Below are 19,364 nucleotides of genomic sequence, written 5' to 3'. Positions count from 1 at the left end.
TATAAATCAAAACACATCTGGAAGATCTGAAAGACCAGGATGCAAGGAATCTAGAAATCAAGTCAATAGAAGAATATAGGGAGTATTTATAACAGAGAAGAGCAAAATAAGAGGGATATATTTGAAATCAGGCTGTAGAATATTTTTCCTATGTTGCATTAGATTGCAAAATTAGATTTATTGATTGAAGGACACAAAAAATTCATATTTAAGCTAAATTTAAGTCTCTCCAGCAACCTATGGTGTCCAGAGAATAAGCTTCTTATCACTATAGGTATTTAGCAGAGGTAATATACCATATCTCAATAATTTTGCAGGCAAGATTTCTGTACTATGTGGGATATTGTATTAGAATCTTAAATCTTGACTCTACATCAGTCTTCTAAAGAAAAATTTCTGTTATTCTGTTAAGTTGGAAACTAAGCACTTATAGTACTTCTTTTTCTGTCTTAGGTTTGGCCAAGGCTTTTGGCCTCTCATAACTTACGTTGTCAATGTCAGAGACTGGCCAATTTCTTGTTTTGTTGCTAACCGTTATCATGAATCTGCCAGCAGGTGGTGATGCTCTCTTAAGCCTCACAAAATGCTCTTACTAAGATGCGTTGATGTTCTTGTTTAGCTACCTATATAACTTTGTTTTCTATTAAGCTGGCAAAAATATTTCTCAGTACTAATTTACAAATTTGTAAAAATCAAAAAGAGGCACACACGGAGGCATAAATTAGGAACATTTGATTAAAGTGTTGGTTTACTTTTGAGTTTATTTCAACCTTGAATTGTACAATAAATTTGCTTTGACTTTCTTCCTAAAATTTTTAGTCTTTGGTATTCAGGAATCTGGTTTTCAGCATACACATTAGCTGAGGCAAAAACCCCCAATCAACCAAACAAAAAAACCTGCTTCTTTCTCCCTAGCTCCAAGCTCTAAGGGAGTTGGCAAGGGGCATTTTTCTTATTTCATGCCTAGACCACTACTTTTCCCCCTAATGAGTCTCTGAATCTAACTACTTTGTTTTTCCCTTTTTACATGGTCTAACTAGATGAAAACAAAAACTTTGCTTCTTCCATCTGAAGAACAAAAAAAAAAACAACCCCAAAATAAAAACAATAATCTTGCCTGTTCTCTCTTGACTTTCTATCTTATACCTTAGTGGCATTTGTGCAAATCTTCTTATCCTCTATCACGTCCTCCCCTACCTTTTAAACATTTCTGGCTCTTGTTTCACAGAGAAAATTGAGGTGATGAAGGAGGCAAAAGCCCTTGACTTTCTTCCCAACATCTATAAACTTACCTGTATATGCACCTGGTCTCCTTCTAGTCTCAGAGGAAGAGATGACCTTTCTGCTTTAGGCTAATCCCTCCATCTGTTTTCTTGAGTTTGGTTTGTGTATGTGTATGTCCTAAAATATATGGTCAATTTTGGTGAATGTTCTTTGGGCATTCTTTGCTTTCAAGTTCATATCTATTAGGATTAGGTGCAGGTACATACAACAGAGACCCAACTATAATAGCACAAATAAACAGAGATTTTTTTTTTTTCCTAAGAAAACAAAATCTAGAGTTGGGCAGTCCAGGGCTGGTAGTTTTATAAAGTTGTTAGAAACCCAAGGTCTTTCATATTCACTGTTCACATGTCCTTGTCTTCATGGTACAGATGCTGCTAAAGCTTGAGCCCTCATATTCATTTTTTCTGGATAAGAAAGGAAAAGAAATGGTCTGCCTCTTTCTCTTTAAGGATATTTTCCAGAAGTTCCATACTATACTTATCCTAGCTCCCTGGTTGGCACTTAGATACATGGCTATATGTAGACGCAGGCAAGTCTGGGAATGTAGTGTTTTAGCTAGGCACATTGCTGTCCCAAATAAATTGGTTTGGTTATTGAGAAGAGGCATGGTAGTTTGATATACATCAATTAATTTACTAATTACATTATTTATTCTCCACATCCTTTTTTGGTTTTACTTGATCTTTTATGGACTGAATGCATGGTGGTAGATTATTATTTCTTACTGCATATGTATGTCTACTTTTTCTTTTGTACTGGTTGCTATATGAATCTCTTTGTCCCCCCCCCCACATTTACTCCTTTATCTATTTATTTTTTTTAAATTTCAGAATATTCTGCCAATAAGTAAACTTGTTTAGTTTCTTCTCAAAATAAGTTTACTTTACTTTCCTGACCTTTTGCTCACCTTTGGCTATTGCCTTGTCTGTTCATATGCTTATTTATTACTTATATTTCTTTCTTTTTGAATTTTCCAACTTTTATTGTAGTGTTTACAGTTTTCTTATTGCTTTGAAAGAACTATACTAAAGATTTTAATCTGTTGTCTGTCATATATCTTACAAGCATAATTTCCTGGGCTGTCATATGTCTTTTTATTTTATGTGTGTTTTTTCCTTGAATCAGAGTTTAAATTATTTTGGCCAATAAATTTGTCAGATTTTCTAGTTCATGCTTTGCTGACTGAAAGTTCATGGAAGACAAAGATATTATAATTAGTTTTAAAAGAGATGAATACTTATAAAGAAACCACTATTATTACTAGCATTAAAATTAGGATAATATTCACTATCAGGAATACACATGGAATGAGTTATTTTGGATAGCTAGAACTTACAGATGAAAACTTTAGTAATAAAGATTTAAAAAGTCCATCTTTTTAGTAATAAATTTTAATCATGTTGATTTTTATCTAAAGTGCGTTTCCTGCCTTATTTAACAGCAAAGAGTGATTATTATACATGCATAATACATCTCCCAGTTGCATCTGGCCCCAGTGCACAAATTTTTAGTTGCTAATTTACTTATGGAAATATTGATCATTCATGTTTCATTACTAGGTTTGGAGTACTGAGCATGTATTAGTTGTTAATGTATTCATTTGAATAAATTCAATTATAATGAAGGGTATTGAACTTAATTTGCCTTTTCCTTTATGACTTTAGCTTGTTGTCAATGTGTAGTACAGTATAGTACTGTTGGACCAAAATGCCTTCTGGACTTAGTAACCATTCTCAGGATGTTTGTTTTTCCCTAAGGTGTTCCAAATGAATTACTATTTTTGTTTTTTATAGTATTTCTCACTTATGCTTTATTGTCAAGTTGATGGTTGTCACTGCTTACTACAATCAATGTTTCTGATCCTAACCTTTCCTCCTCCTTTTAATTTGGCACGTCTAACCTGCTGTGAGCTTAGAAATCAAACAGCCAACTTTTGAGGATTTCCTCCAAAATAAGAGACAGAGGGAGTTTTCATATGATACTGCACATACAGTTTACTGATTGAACTTTTTAATAGTTATTCTGGTTATTCTTTTATTTTTTACCTATATTTTAAATAGGCAAATTTCCTGGATAATTGAGATGTGACTAATGGAGTGATACTTACTGCTACAAGCAAAGCTACTGTGTGAAAAATTCCATGGAACACATTCTATTGTGATCAGCCTTTAAAAAATAATTATGAAATATGAGATTCTCATGATTCAGAATTTAGGAGTGACATTAAAATGACTTAGTCTTTCTGTACCAAATGAATAGGTGAGTAGATCCACAGGGGAAAGGGGGAGATGTTATATAGACACCATGCCATTCCTTCTGTCTTTCTTCCAGGCTCCAAAGTAGTTTCTTGAGTTGTTTTATTTTGGTGAGAGTTTAGTTTAAATAATGCAGATATTTAATATAAAAATCATGCTAAAGTAATTTGAGATGTGATATAATACTAACCACCTATCATTTTAAAAAGACCTATAAAAAATCTGATGTCCAAAATGAATTAGGCAAAATCAGAAAATTTAGTTGATTTCTTTAAAAAAATATATACAGTAACTTACAGCCAATGTAGTCTTGGCATGTGCTGACAAAGGGGTTTATCAGGCAAACGGGTGAGTACATTATTCATCAGGACTCTGGAAAAAAAAAAAAAAGAAGTCACATTTTTCTGGTTCTTTCGTCACTTTAAATCAAACATGGTATTATCATTATTCTTATAAAACCACAAAAATCTAAGTTAGTTGTCCTCTTTCTAATTATTTCTCTGTAAGTCCTATTACATTAAAGTACTTGATAGTAGTAAAATTTTAACAAATAGTAGTCATTATATGGAGGAAGCAGCAATGTTTGTAACTAAAAAAAAGCCTATGGGTAGTGAAAAGGTGATTTGAAATGAATTTTATTTCTTTATTAAGATGAATACAGGCACACCTCCTCTTACCCTGCTTTGCTTTACTGTGCTTTTGCAGATATCATGTGTTTTACAGACTGAAGGTTTGTGACAACCCTGTGTTGAGCAAGTCAACTGACACCATTTCTCCAATAGCATGTGCTCACTTCATGTCTCTGTGTCACATTTTGGCAGTTCTCACAATATATAAATTTAATCATTATTATTATTATATCTGTTTTGGTGATCTGTGATCTTTGATGTTACTATTGTAATTGTTTTGGGGCACCACAAACTGTACTCATAAAAGATGACAAACGTAATTGATAAATGTGGTATATGTTCGGACTGCTCCACCAACTGGCTGTTCCCATGTCAATCTCCCTCTCCCTGTGCCTTCCTAGTCCCTGAGACACAACAGTTTTAAGTTAGCCCAGTTAATAATGCTACAGTGGCTTCTAAGTGTTCAAGTGAAAGGAAGACTTGCACATCTCTCACTTTAAATTAAAAGCTAGAAATGATTAAGCTTAATGAGGAAGGCATGTCAAAAGCTGAGTTAGGCTGAAAGCTAGGTCTCTTGCACCAGTTAGCTAAGCTGTGAATACAAAGGAAAATTTCTTGAAGGAAATTAAAAGTGCTACTCCAATGAACACATGAATGATAAGAAAATGAAACAACCTTATTGCTGAGATGAAGAAAGTTTGAGTGGTCTGGATAGAAAATCAAAACAGCCATAACATTCCCAAAGCCTAATCCAGAGCAAGGCCTAGAGCTCTCTTCAATTCTATAAAGGCAGAAAGAGGTGAGAAAGCTGCAGAAGAAAAGTTGGAAGCTAACAGAGGTTGGTTCATGATGTTTAAGGAAAGAAGCTCTTTCTTTTTCTTTTTTTTTTGAGACAGAGTCTTGCTCTGTTGCCCGGGCTAGAGTGCCATGGCATCAGCCCAGCTCACAGCAACCTCAAACTCCTGGGCTCAAGCAATCCTTCTGCCTCAGCCTCTCAAGTAGCTGGGACTACAGACATGTGCCACGATGCCCGGCTAATTTTTTCTATATGTATTTTTAGTTGTCATATAATTTCTTTCTATTTTTAGTAGAGACAGGGGTCTCACTCTTGCTCAGGCTGGTCTTGAACTCCTGAGCTCAAACGATCCACCCACCTCGGCCTCCCAGAGTGCTAGGATTACAGGTGTGAGCCACCGCGCCCGGCCAATAATGTAATTTTAAATTAAAGTCTGAATATTTTTTTAGACATGATGCTGTTGCACACTTAATAGACTACAAAATAATGTAAACATAACTTTCATGTGCACCAGGAAACCAAAAAATTTTGTGTGACTTGCCTTATTGTGATATTTGGTTTATTATGGTGGTCTGGAACCAAACCCGGAATATTTCTGAGGTATGCCTTTATAATAATGATGTGCTTAAGAACATTTCAATAAAATATGATAGTGAGACCATATTCAGTTTGATAGGCTGATATTCTAGAAGACAGAAAATCTTATAAAATTGTTAGCACTATGAATAGCCTTATAGAATATGATTAAAAGATGGTTTTTAGTTGAAAAGAGCTTTTTGGGGTTTTGACATTCCAAATTTAATGTTATTAAATTTACGCATTAATTTTTGTTTATGTCTTTTCCTTCAATTGAAATATTTGATTTAGTTTAGTACTTACAAGAGAATAAGAGAATTTAGTCCATAAAATGTTAGTGGGGAAATTCGACTGAGGTGATTATCTTCAATTATCCTGCCAGTCAGAAGAAAAAAATTAGTTCATTTATATATCTTTAGAATCTAAAATCTAATACTATAAAGCGTCACATAAATTAAACATACAGCCATTCTAGTCTGTGAAGATCCTCAAAAACACCCGGTTTCAGGAAGGTTATTCTGTTATGACTTAGATACCTGGAAAAGGATAAATGGCTACAATAAATTTGTACCTTTTTGATGTTTTATTATAATAACATAAAGAAAGTAAAAACAATAATTATCCATCTTCAATTTTCTTATATAGCATTCGCATCACACTACTTCCCTGCCTTTGAATCTCTGCGAGTTGCTATCACTTACCTTAACATCTCTAGCTCTTAATTTCCCCATAATTAATTAGTTAATTAATCTATTTATTCATTCATCTATTCATTTATTATCAAATTGTTGTGAGTACCTACTCTATGGCACTGTGCTGGTGTACTAAGTGAAATAAGCTCGACACAAAAGGACAAATATTTTATGATTGTACTTATATGAAGCACTCAGAGGAGTCAATAGATACAAAAAGTAAAAGGGTAGTTGCTATGGGCTGGGAGGAGGGGAAGAGGAGAGGTGGGAAATGGGGAGTTAGGGAGTTTCAGTTGGGGAAGATGAAAAAGTTCTGGAGGTGGATGGTGATGATGGTTAAGCCTTTTTTCAATTTTTCAGTTTTTAAAATTATCATAAAATACATGTAACATAAAACTTACCATCTTAGCCATTTTTAAGTGTGCATTCAGAGGCATTAAGGACATTCACATCGTTGTGCTATCATCACCACCATCCATCCACAGAACCCTTTTCAACAATGTGAATGTACTTAATGCCACTGAACTGTACAGTTACGGTAAATTTTATATTATGTATATTTTATGACAATAAAAAGCTTTACTTTTTAACCTTACAATGCTTTATATAGTCATAAAATGGGATTAGTGAAAAAAGAATAATGATAACTGGGGAAGCTTTTGGGTTTTTTTCCTTCTTCACAAATACTATCATCAGGCTTTGTTACTTTGAGTTCCGTCAATCACTCCTGGGTTACCAGGGCTAATGAACAGAAGTCCTTATTATGTGCTAGGCACAGTGTACCTAATGCTTCCCATGGAGCTTCTCATTTGCTCCTTGCAATAACCCTGAGGTAAGTATCATTTTAATTTATGTTTTATAGTAGAGGAAACGAATGCCTAGAGAGGAAAATAAATCACTCAAGGTCACACACCTTGTAAGTCAGCGGTCCCCAACCTTTTTGGCATCAGGGACCAGTTTCAAGGAAGACAATTTTTCCACGGACAAGGGCAGTTGGAAGAGATGGTTTTGGGATGTTTCAAGAACATTACATTTATTGTGCACTTTATTTCTATTATTATTATATTGTAATATATAATGAAATAATTACACAACTCCTCACAGTGCAGAATCAGTGGGAGCCCTGAGCTTGTTTTTCTGCAACTAATGCTGTGGCTGATTGGACAGGAGGTTGAGCTCAGGTTGTGATGAAAGTGATGGGGAGCAGCTGTAAATATAAATGACACTTCGCTAGCTCACCCACTGCTCACCTCCTGCTGTGTGGCCGGCTTCCTAACAGGCCATGGACCAGTAATTCCGTGGCCTGGGGTCGGGGATGGTAGTAGTAAGTAATGCAGTCAGGACTCAGACTGAAGCCTGTCTGACCCAAAATCCCATGCTCTTAGCCATGATGCTATACTGTCCCTTCAGCACTACTACTGCACATCTCCTTGGCACTGTCGTGGGCAGGAGGGCTGGTCTGGACTGGAATGGGTCAGGCTGTCAGACCACCATGGAATGGGCAAATTAATTGGCACTGGTACTTACAGTTTAGTAAGGCTGTATAGTCCTCTGAAAGCATAGATGGATATTGATCTAATTTTATTGTTTTGCAGGCACCTGTGAAAATGATTATTAAAAAGGAAAACATAATGAAACAGTTTCAGTTCTGCAAAATGAAAAGAGATCTGTGGATGGATGGTGGTGATGATAGCACAATAATGTGAATGTACTTAATGCCTCTGAATGTACAGTTAAAAATGGTTAAGATGGACAATTTTATGTTGTGTGCATTTTATAACAATTTAAAAAATTTAAAAATTGAAAAAAGTGAATCTTATATAATAATTTAGTGAAGCTGGATATAATATCGCTTTATTTTGCTATTAAATTCATGCATGGCTAGGCTAGTTTTTATTTGGAACTGCTATTATAAAGGGGAACAGATAATAGCCAAAATTTACTAGGAATAAAATTTTAAGGCATAGTAAGGCACTCACTAATTAGACTGGCCTAGAAGTCAGAACTTTGAACATTTCCTGCTATAATTATCCAAATTTGCAAGTGCTCAACACAGTTCTGGCAAAACTACCAGTATATTACATCTTTAATGCTTCAAATCATATTCCATGTTAATCATAAAGCTGCCAAGCAAGCCAACTTTAATTTTCATAATTTGACATCCTAAGCCTTGTTCCAAAAAGTGTTTGAGGCAATTTATAAGGAGTTTAAGTGACAAAAGAGAAAAATATAAATAAAAAGAATCAGGACTAGAAGAATGGAAATCAGATTGGAAGTCAAGACAAGAATGCAGGATTCCACAGTTAAGTAATATTGACAGTTTCACTTTGAGTTAACTGGAGATCAAAGGAAATAGGTCCCAGAGTACCAGCTGTTGCATCATAAGCACCCATATAAGCTTTGCACTTCTCATGCTTGCCCCAGATTGTGGGGAATGAGAAAGTAAGGGCTCTGAGCCTACCTTCTTGTTCTGAGTTTAGGTCACCATTGTTCTTTAGGGTGTCCTGAAGTTTATATATAATTTGCTATAAATTTTAGGAGCGGTAAGGGAGAAATCAATATGAATTAACTTTCGGGTAATTAGAAATTTTGACTAAAAGAGATGCCCTATTTATCCAATAGGCAAGATAACCTAACTTTGATTGTGAAATATTATTATGAAATTTATTATGCATTTGACAATTTCCATGACATGTGTGGGCCCAACCACATAGTAGTAATGCATCTTCCTTACTTATACACAGAAAGACTTTAACATGCATTCATTTGTTTGTTTCTGTTATAATGACAGCAATAGACTGCATAGTGTAGAGGTAAAGCCAAGCTGTACCTTTAATAATCGATTAGAAATTTTTTTGTAATTAGGCAATTTTGGTCATTTTGTTACTTGGAACAAATTGGCCATTCAAGATTAATTTGACATTTATTATGCAAAAATGCTAAACTACTGTGTTATATAAACCTGAATTTTGATATTTAGATTTGTAGTCTAATTCCTTTAAATCATGTGGACATTATGATGCTAGAAATCAGAAAAATTCTTTAAACTCCAGAAATCAGAATTTCTAGATTCTAAATTCTTCCTTATTTTATTTTCTGGAGTTAGAAAAGTATCCTCTTCAAGTTTTTATTATCAGGCCTAATTTTGAAAAGTTCCTTTCTTTTGATTGCTAAATGTTCAGAATGAAATTCTGAAAAGTCATTTTCATTAGAATTTTTATTTTCAAATATGAAATATATTTTTCTGTAGATTATCTGAGTTTTTAGAGCATTTCATTGAATGAGATAGGTTAATTTTTCTTTTCATTCTGTAATATTTCCATCTTTGATCTTAAAAAAAATGTGTAGATATGTTTATTTACTAGGTTTCTCTAGTGTAAGACCAAAACTAAACCAATACAGGTATAAATATGAAACAAGGAATTCTGAGATGTTTTCTAGCTAATGTGATTTAAGTACAGAGTATCTAAACCCAACAATTCAAGCATATGATAATACAATTTAGTCACAAAGTTGACCTATATAACAGGTAAACATCACCTGGGCCATTGTGGATTTTTAAGAGTACCTTAAAGAGTGACCCTAAACTGAAGGGAAGCCAGCATGTCAGATACCACTTAAAGCCAAAATAAAACTCAACCTACGAGGCAGATGTGAAAATGGGATCAAGTCCTGAAACAACATGCTCAGAGGTTTCAAACCACAATGACTTGCTATCTTAGGTAGAAACTGAATTTGAAAACATTCGGAAGAAAATTCTTCACTATCTAATCTGGATGGCAGATCTGGCAAAAGACTATTACATCTTTCTACAAAGATGGGCGTTGAGGTGATCCATGCTAGAATAATGCAGAGAGTAAAAGCTTCTGAGTATTTCCATTTTGAGGGAGTGTAATAGGATTCCTAGCACACATGCTCCTGTTTCTGTGTTAGTTAGGTATCTGAGATTTTTCTAGAATGGCTTCTAGGACTATTCAGAATAAATGTTACCTGGAAGTCTCCAGCTAACAGCAAAATAATTCCCTGAAGAGAGACAAGACACAAGCAGTGGTATAGTGTTGGTCTTCACTGAAATGGGAAGAAACAGATGTGCCCCCAAATGCTAGTTTATTTTAATAGCAGAATTAATTTTTTTTCTTACAGCTTCTGAAGATCATGGTAATTCTTGAAGCCATCAGGAGGAAGCTTTCTTAGTAAGTTCCACCTAAGTGACCTGAAATAAATGTAAATTTTGGTTCGTAAAGTTGTTTTTTACTTTACTTTTCAACTACAACAATATAGATAATTACAAACGATTTACTTTAACACTATTTTCAGGAAACATTTTACATCATGATGAAACTCTCATATCTATAGCATCATCTGAACTAGGTCTAACTGTTGATTTTGTGTTATTAAAGATAGTAATTTTTCTTAAATTTAGGTTACAACATTATAATTCTGATAAAAATTTTGCAAATAATAAAACTGGGAAAAATTGATTTTTAGTTATGTTTTTTTCTATTTTTATTTAACAAACATTAGAAGACATCTTAGTTTTGACTGACAATAAGAATAGTGTTTTCTTTTTAAAACACACTCAAGAACTTAAATAGTTTCATATTCCTCAATATTTCATTGCTCATATTCTACCACCTTAAAATTAGTTATGAAGAAAACTGTCAATTGGTACATGTAGTTGAACTGTTTTTATTCAATAAGTGATCCCATTTCAATTTCCAATAAGTCATACAGAATTTTCACCTGCATCACAATTTAATAAGCAGTTTAACACAGACCAGATCCACAAAATTGTGGTTGTATTGGAAAAGTCCTAACCCCTTAGCTTTTTTAAGAAAAGCAATGTAACGTAGTAGAAACAAAATAAATCAAACAAGCAAAAAACCAAAACCAATGTATCTGGGTCCCTTGCATGAACCGCACATAACCATTGCAAGTTAGTCTCTTTACTGGGAAAGGAGGGATTTGGATTAGATGATCTCTAACAATAAGATGCTAATATAACGACTATCTTTATATTGTATGATGGAACAGATAGGTATTATTCAATGAGCAACAGACTGCGTTGTCTGGAGTTTAACTTAACTCAGCTTAAGACAGTGTCATAAAATAAGCACTAACAATATTTAGATTTTGGACTAGTGTTGGTTAAACTTGGTAATGAGTCCTTGAAGAAAATAGTTTCTCAGACTCTCTAGAACACATTTTTGGAATCTGATTTGAGAAACATTGTTCTAGAATCTGTAATACCATGTGTGCTCAATGGGGGTGAGAACTGGTTCTTAGAAAGTAAAAAAAAAAAAAATCTTACTTTTTAAAGGTATAAAGCATAGATATACACAAGCAAATATACAGTACATCTATCTGCAGTATTAAAATTTCACAGGAGGAGACAAAGAGGAAAGAATGTCTAAAAAGGCTTCTGGGGGAAGGAGGGCAATAATGAAAAGAAAAATGGTTAAGAAACACTCTTCTTTACTATACACACCAGCCACTTAATGATTTTCTAAACGAATGAATACCAAAGGCTAATTAACTAGTAACCCTGTCTTGAAATCAGTCTCAGTTGCTGGCTGTTGCCAAACATTCTTTCCCTCCTTATATTATTAGCTAATTGAGAATCCCTTTTCTACTGATAATTCTCACTTGGCTTAGATTCCAAATTCTGCTTTATATCCTGTTCAAATGTTTGTATCGTGTAAAGATAAATTGCAAAATATTTGGGTATGGCTTAAGGGTATAAATGAAAGCTTAGTGTATTCTTAAAACTGTGTTCATTCATTCATTCATTTTCTTAACAAATGTGTTGAATGCTTGCCATTTGCACTTTGGAAAAACAGACAGTGTCCCTGCCCTTAAGAAGCTTATACCCTTATTTAGATAACAAATAACATACTATATCTATAAATAGAGACTTTTCTTTGGATAATAACTTCAGTCTTACAGCCCAGGTCTAAAGAGACAATCAGCTTGTCTTTTTTTTATTGTATTTATTTACTTTTAAATTCATTTCAAAAACATTTATTTAGGGATTATTATGCTCTGTTAGGAACTTTGGAGGATATGTAGGAAAACCATGCATGATGTAGGACCCCAAGGAGCTTATGGCAGTTCCCTTTTTCAGGAGGAGAATAGAGCCCTAATCACAATAGTACAAGGAAGAATGTTTACTAGACTTAAAAGAGACACAGGTGAAGTTCTTTGAGGTTCTTCTCTTCCCTCAATAGGAAGAGGTTAATTGTATTTGAGTGGGGAGGGTTACTACAGAGGGAAAGGAGGCTCATTTAAGGACTCCTAAGTATGTTGCTTAGAAAGTTGGATTCTTATTAAAAGTGACTAGGGTTTATAAATGACATGAAGTATTTTCACAAATAGCATTATCTATATTTTTATAATGTCCTATTGAAATTGAAAGAGGTAGATGTTATTACTCTTACTGAGTAGAACAAACCAAAATACTTTTTAATATAATAAATACTTATGTTTTAAAATCTGATATTCCAAGTTTGATTCTTCACAAAGAGTCAAAGAGTGTGTGTGAGAGAGAAACTACCTAGTTTTATCATTATTGTCAAAGCCAGCTCTAGCTTTTTGTTTTGTTTTGTTTTTAAAGAAAGCTCTTACGATTGGAACATGTAGTTTTCGTGATTATATTCCAGGATCTCAGAGTCAGCTCTCAAATAGTCCAAGCTAATGTTTAGCAAGCTGGAACAATGTATAAATAATCATATCTGTCTGTGCCTCTTTTGTTCATTAGCATTTATTTAAAATGTTTTTCAAAAATCCCAACTTCAATAAACATTTCTTGGATTATTGGCTTCTTTGATACTTATATATGATTTAGTCCATTTCCGACAGTTCTCTATAGTAGTTCCAACTCAAAATCTGGAAAAAATTCAATAATTAAATTGGTACTTACTTTTTAATGCATTTGCTGTAAAGCTTAGAGTTCTTTCTCCCTATAGAATTGAACAAACAGACTGGCACAAGGTATGAGGCTGAGCCAGTGTTCTACAGAGAAAAGTTTAAACGGTCAACCAGAATCAAGTGGCTCAATTCAAAGCACAAGAGAATGTATTTCTAAACAAAAAATAAAATAAAATATTGTTGACATAAATTTCTGAGATTCTATTCCTACAACTCTAAACAATTGTTGGAAATTTCCATTGAGTGACCTGTTAATCTCAAATTGAAAAAAAATATCTGACGTTGAAGTCTTAGTCTTCCTCATTTCCTGCCTCCAACTCTTAGCTCACTCTGTGACTTTGGAGGGAAACTTTGGAGTCATCTTTTACTCCTCCTCCCTTGCCTTCTTGTAGCCGATTGTTCACAAGGATCTGGTCCCAGAGTTTTTTCTTTATGTCAGGGGTTGAAAACTGGTGGGCCACAGGCCTGCACACACATCTCTTTATGTATGTATTAGACCAGAGCAATTTTTAAAAATTAAATTGGAATTAATTCAACTAAATTATTCACCCTTTGTGTGGGCTGCCCTCTCTAGTTAGTCATTGCCTTACTCCCTACTGTTCCTCCACCTTTCTCTTTCTGTTCCTTTATTTTACAGGGGTTGGTTGAATTATTGAAGAACAGTTTCAAATCTTACTTGTGGGAAAATGAAAAGGGGGACTGGGAGCATCAGGGTAGTCTTTGATTTGGATTTTGTAATAATTTGATACAAGCAGTGGTCGGGAGCAATAATGATTTTTTTCTCTGAAAATATTAATAGAATGAAATCATCATACATTCTTATACCCAGCATTTCCGGTTAGAATTTAAATCAGAGAAATGCTCCACAGGACCTCAGCTTCTTTGGGGGGAGTATTATTTTTTTCTAGCAGGACTAATTGTTATGAAAAAAAGCCACAGAGAGGCAAGGAGAGAATAGAACGCTGAAGAGCTTTTCTTTTCCTTAGTTCAGGTGGAAATGTCACCTCCTTTGGAAAATCCTGCCAATGTTCTCAGTTCATATTCCTAGGCTGCCAGAAACTGGGTACACTCCCAAGATTCTGTGCATTTGATGGTACCACTATCCACAGGAACTCTGATCTGTGGCTCTTCCCTCCCTTCCATGTCAAGCATTTTAGTTGCTGTGTTATGTGGTTTGGTTTGAAAAAGGTAAAACTTGCCAAATTTGTAACTCAAGAATTGCTCCTATTTTGTCTTCGTATACCCAAAAGTTAGAGCCCCAAGGCAATAAGACATCTGGATGAAAAAAAAAATCAGCAAAAATATTGGATTAAAATATCCATCTTCCACTGATTTCTTTTTAAAAGTTTCAGCCAAATATTGTGTTTGGGTTGCTGAAGTTTGGCTGAATTCAAATGAGTACTAGAAACCAGCAACCATGAGTACTAAAAATCAACAAACCACTTATTATGAGGATAATTTTCTTTTATATATAAAGTTTTCTTTTATATACAAAATTACTTAAAAAAAATCAACATCTTTGAGCAAAAGTGTGATTCAGAAGAGATTTTAAATGTGAAGTTCTGAGAATAGTATATCCAATTTATCTTACTTGTTTTCTTAAGTTTATACATAAGAGAGTATTCAAATTTATGTCCAATAAATTCTAAAAGAGCTTTTTCAATAAATGTCAAGTAAAAATTCTATGTAGCAAGAAAGCTCTACGTAACAGTTTAATTAGCAGTCTTTTTTCTTTAGTAGCACAGACAATTGATGAAATAGAAAAAAATATGGTGATACTACATACCTCATAGGATTATTATGAGGGATTAAATAAGTTAATATAGGGAATAAGTTAAAGTAGAGTCCAGCACTTAGTAAATGCAAAACAAACATCAGTATTCATTATAAGTGACCCAGGAACAATGATATCATCTTTGGATAAAAATATATTATTAATAATGACATAGTCTTAATTACAATACAATTTTACAGGTGCTTTCTAGCTGTCAGGGTGAAGCCATTCTTTTCTACTTACATCATGGTCACATTTGAAGAAACTGATGGAACAGCTCGTAAATTGGTTTCATCACAGTCAAGCTCTAGACCTTGGCAAAAACATTGCACGGGCACAGAACCAACCACTGAATAAAGCGGAGGTAGCAAGGCATGATGACAGTGAGAGACCAGGAAAGGAGGGTAATGAAAAGAAAGAAATGAAAAGCTATGAGAAAATTATTTAGCACAAAAGCATATCATGTCTTACCTAAGTAATTTGGGCAATGCTTTAAATTAAGGTTCCAAAGTTTGTTTTTAATTTCCTCTTAAAATGATGCTAGACCATTAATGTTTAAAAACACACACATTTGCCAGCCCATGCACTTTTTTTTAAAATAGCAAACTGTTCTCCATTTGTTACAAAATGAATGAAATCATCTGTTCTTATGTCACCAAGGGGTGAGATGATAGTGAGTGATGGGGTTTAATGCTTACATTAGAATTGCTCCTTAAGGGCCAGGTGCGGTGGCTCACGCCTGTAATCCTGGCACTCTGGGAGGCCGAGGCAGGAGGATTGCTCGAGGTCAGGAGTTTGAGACCAGCCTGAGCAAGAGCAAGACCCCATCTCTACTAAAAAATAGAAAGATATGATCTCGACAGCTAAAAGATATATATAGAAAAAAAAAAGAATTACTCCTTAAAAATTAAGCATTTATTTAGCATAATCAGAACCTTTAAAGGAGGACTAAGTCTTTTTTAATTTCAAAATATTAAGGGAGTACAAATGTTTTTGTTCTAAGTCATTTTTAACTGCAAGAAAGAGGAGAACTAAACATAGGTGGTAGTGTTGATAGAATTTTTTAAGGAAAATTCAGTTCTTTAAATGACTTTTTTTTTTTTTTTTTGAGACAGGGTCTGACTCTGTTGCCTAGGACAGAGTGTAGTGGCATGATCATAACTTGTAGCCTCAAACTCCTGGGCTCAAGTGATTCTCCTGACTTAGCCTCCCAAATAGCTTGGACTACTGGCACACACCACCATGCCCGGCTAATTTTTAAAAATTTTTTGTACAGATGCAGATCTTGCTGTGTTGCCCAGCTCGTCTCAAACTGTTGGCCTCTCAAAGTGCTGGGATTACAGGTGTGAGCCACTGCACCTGGCCAGGATGTTTAAAAATAATCTTCCTTTGGCTTATGTATGGGTGAGGGATGTCTAACTATGTGCGTGAACATTTTTCTGCATAGCATTCTATTTTCATTGACGTTGGAAAGAGAGGGAGAATGAGATGTATGCCTCTGGCCATGTTGTGGGGCTGCAGGGATAGTCTTAAGGATGTGATTCAATATATCTAAAGTCTATTAGAGACTTGCAATGATGTATCCATATAGCTAAACAGTATAATGAGATTACTATTCAGTACAATAAATATAGTCTGATTCCTTCCCCGATGAGGAATGGACAATTAATGAGAGCCATGAGAAATGTTTCCCCTCCACATTTACTTCTGGAGCCCTAAACTATATAGCAGGGGTTACAGACTCAAATGTCTACAGGGGTCAGGCAAAGTAGATGTAGACTGTGTCCAGATGTCCAAGAGGAACAGCTTCTCCCAACTGTTGCCATGTAGAATAGGATAGGTAGGATGTGTAGCCAAGTCTACCAACTTCCTCAAAGAAGCCAGGAATACAATGTTTTATATAAAATTACCTATGTAAAAATGATAATAGCAAATTGAAAACATTTTAAAACATCAGTGGAGACACAGAATTGTCTATGAGAATTTTCTGTTTTCAGCCTTACAGTTTCTGACCTTTACAGTAAAGCTTCCAGAGAGTGGGTAAGTGTCTCTATGGTGAAGTAGAGACTCCCATGAATGACTGCTAGTGAGCACAGTTGGCGACAGCATTTGCTGGGATATGGGGTGACATGTGTTCCTCCTCTCCTTCCGACAACTCTAGAGACTCCTTTACAGAGATCAAGTTCATAACTTAGATTTAAACAGAGTATCTGCCAAGAACTTTTAAATAGTTTTATAGTGGTAAGTACTCATTTTGGCTATGGGTTTCTGAAAATTGGTTCTGTCTCTTTAAGTTAAAATCATATCTACTATGTGAGCATACGTTTATGTTGTGGAGATGGGGTGGTGAAGACTGGGAAGAAGATGAAGGTCCTGAAAATGAGAGAGTAGCAAGGGCCGAAACAGAGGGCAGTGAAATTAGCATTAATTCCAGTGTGGTTTTATTATATGTGTGTGTGTATATATACACACAATATATACATATTGAATCAAGATAATCCATATATGTTGATTATAGGGTTATCTGTAATAGGGAAAAATGAAAAAAATAACATGTAAATATCTAACAGCCAAAGAATGACTAAGTAAATTATGGCACTTACAAAATATAATATTACATAGTATATTTTAAAACACCTTGTATATAATAACATGGATTCCTGATTATGCTAAAATGCTAATCGAAAATTTGTTAAAATTGGTTTGTACAGGAAATTTCAAGTATGTTATAATTAAAAAAAATAAGTAATACATCAGCAACTTAATGCTGGTGGCCTCAGAATGGTGAAATTATGGTTGAATTAACAATTCTTTCCTAATCTTTATACTTTCCAAATCCTTCAAATTTAAACTTTTCTAATGTATTGGTTAATCACGGATATTATATTTTCCATGATATTGCTGAGATGTGACTTTATAAATGTGAACTCCTCACATTCTTTCATCTAGTCAAAAATGTTTGTAAGCCATTCTCAGTTTAATTTCCAATAAATCTCTATAATAATCTGATTTAAATAAAGTGGCACACTAGGAACCTTAACTTAAGTTTCACCCTCAGATTTTATACATTTGTCATTCTATTTTTATACTGCTTTCAAGTTTGAGAAAGATATTTAATTATTAGTTGTGACCCCCCAGATTGTCTTTAAAGTACTCTAATTAAAAATTATATATTTGTTCGTTGCTAAGTACAGATGAAAAAATTACTTCTGTATTTTTTGATAAATCATTTATTGCAAGGCTCTATTTCTTTTATGTAATTATACTTGTGAAAATTTCTTCCAGAGTGCAGGATCAGCAAAATTTATTTCTCTTGCTGTCTTAATCTTTTTTCCCTCCCATTTGTTTGTTTTTGTTTTACAAACCAGACTATGAAAGTTATGTAACCCATTATTTTCTCTCTTTGACCTAATGGCTACAAAGTTAAGAACTAAGCTTTGGATGCAGTTACTGAACTTTTCTCAGAGAGGATTTTCTTATACAATTTATCCTTGTCATTCCCTTTTCTACCACTTAACTTTCTACCACTTATTTTTTGTCTTTATATCACGTTAATGATTTAAGTCTGTTAGTAGCTATATTTTAATTGTAAGTTGCTAAAAGTCCTTTTGGGAATAAGGTAAGATATAAGATTCATTTAAAATTCAGGAAATGAAAAGAAAGTAATATACAATAAGAAAAAACTATGCTTTAAGATAGCACAGCTTAATTCATTTTTTTATTATATAAGCTGTTAAATTATACCTATTAACTATTATTGCCTTTCCCAGAAGGTTTTAGCTTTTTCAATGATCAAATTATGTGGGCTCCATCCTCTGGGAGGCAGGTGAGATGCTGAGATAGATTGCTGAGCAACCTGTGGGATGTATATCCCCTTAAACTGGGGATTGTTAGTTGTTTTTCATTAATTTCATTTGAGTAGCAAAAACAAAAAAATATTAAACATTTAAAAAGCTAGGCTTTATAATTTGTGTTAGAATATACAGGAAAAAAGTATAGTAAAGGATTCCTTCTCCCAACCCCTGCTTTTTGACCAATGTTTTGAAAAGGTAGGGTCAAAATTATACCTCCAAAACACAGATTTACATTTGCCTAATTTATTAAGATAGAAAAAATTTATTAAAAGGAGTTATTGTCATATATCTTCCTCATCTAAAATATTATAGAGTTAATCTTTAAGTTTATACCCTTCCACACCCCTGCAGTGATTTTGTAAGTTTTCAGTATATCATTAAACATAGCAGGTTATAATTGATATGGCTTTTGTAGCTATAAAACACAGCTTAGACCCCAGAAGATTTTTCACTTGCAAACATTAAAATCCTGTACAGCAGAGTTAATAATGATTGTGAAAAGGGAACACACATAAAACAGCAACCTTGACTGACTCACATTAATTTTCTTCACAATACCTGACATGATTTATTA

General features: G+C 34.0%; 1 protein-coding gene across 3 annotated transcripts in view; it reads right to left on the bottom strand.

Annotated features, from left to right (window-relative positions):
- Positions 1 to 19,364, bottom strand: part of RXFP1 (relaxin family peptide receptor 1) — an 88,770-nt gene that overhangs the window by 21,641 nt on the left and 47,765 nt on the right. For all 3 annotated transcript variants that reach the window (XM_045550683.1, XM_045550686.1, XM_045550685.1), the window contains 6 exons: positions 15,180 to 15,285; positions 10,377 to 10,448; positions 7,763 to 7,834; positions 6,008 to 6,079; positions 5,847 to 5,918; positions 3,840 to 3,914 (listed from right to left, as the gene is read on the bottom strand). In XM_045550683.1, the coding sequence (XP_045406639.1) occupies positions 3,840 to 3,914; positions 5,847 to 5,918; positions 6,008 to 6,079; positions 7,763 to 7,834; positions 10,377 to 10,448; positions 15,180 to 15,285 (469 nt within the window). The remainder of the gene's footprint in view (positions 1 to 3,839; positions 3,915 to 5,846; positions 5,919 to 6,007; positions 6,080 to 7,762; positions 7,835 to 10,376; positions 10,449 to 15,179; positions 15,286 to 19,364) is intronic.

The sequence above is a fragment of the Lemur catta genome, chromosome 5, assembly GCF_020740605.2.
Source record: "Lemur catta isolate mLemCat1 chromosome 5, mLemCat1.pri, whole genome shotgun sequence".
NCBI lineage: Eukaryota > Metazoa > Chordata > Mammalia > Primates > Lemuridae > Lemur > Lemur catta.
This window is presented reverse-complemented; position numbering and strand designations above follow the sequence as displayed.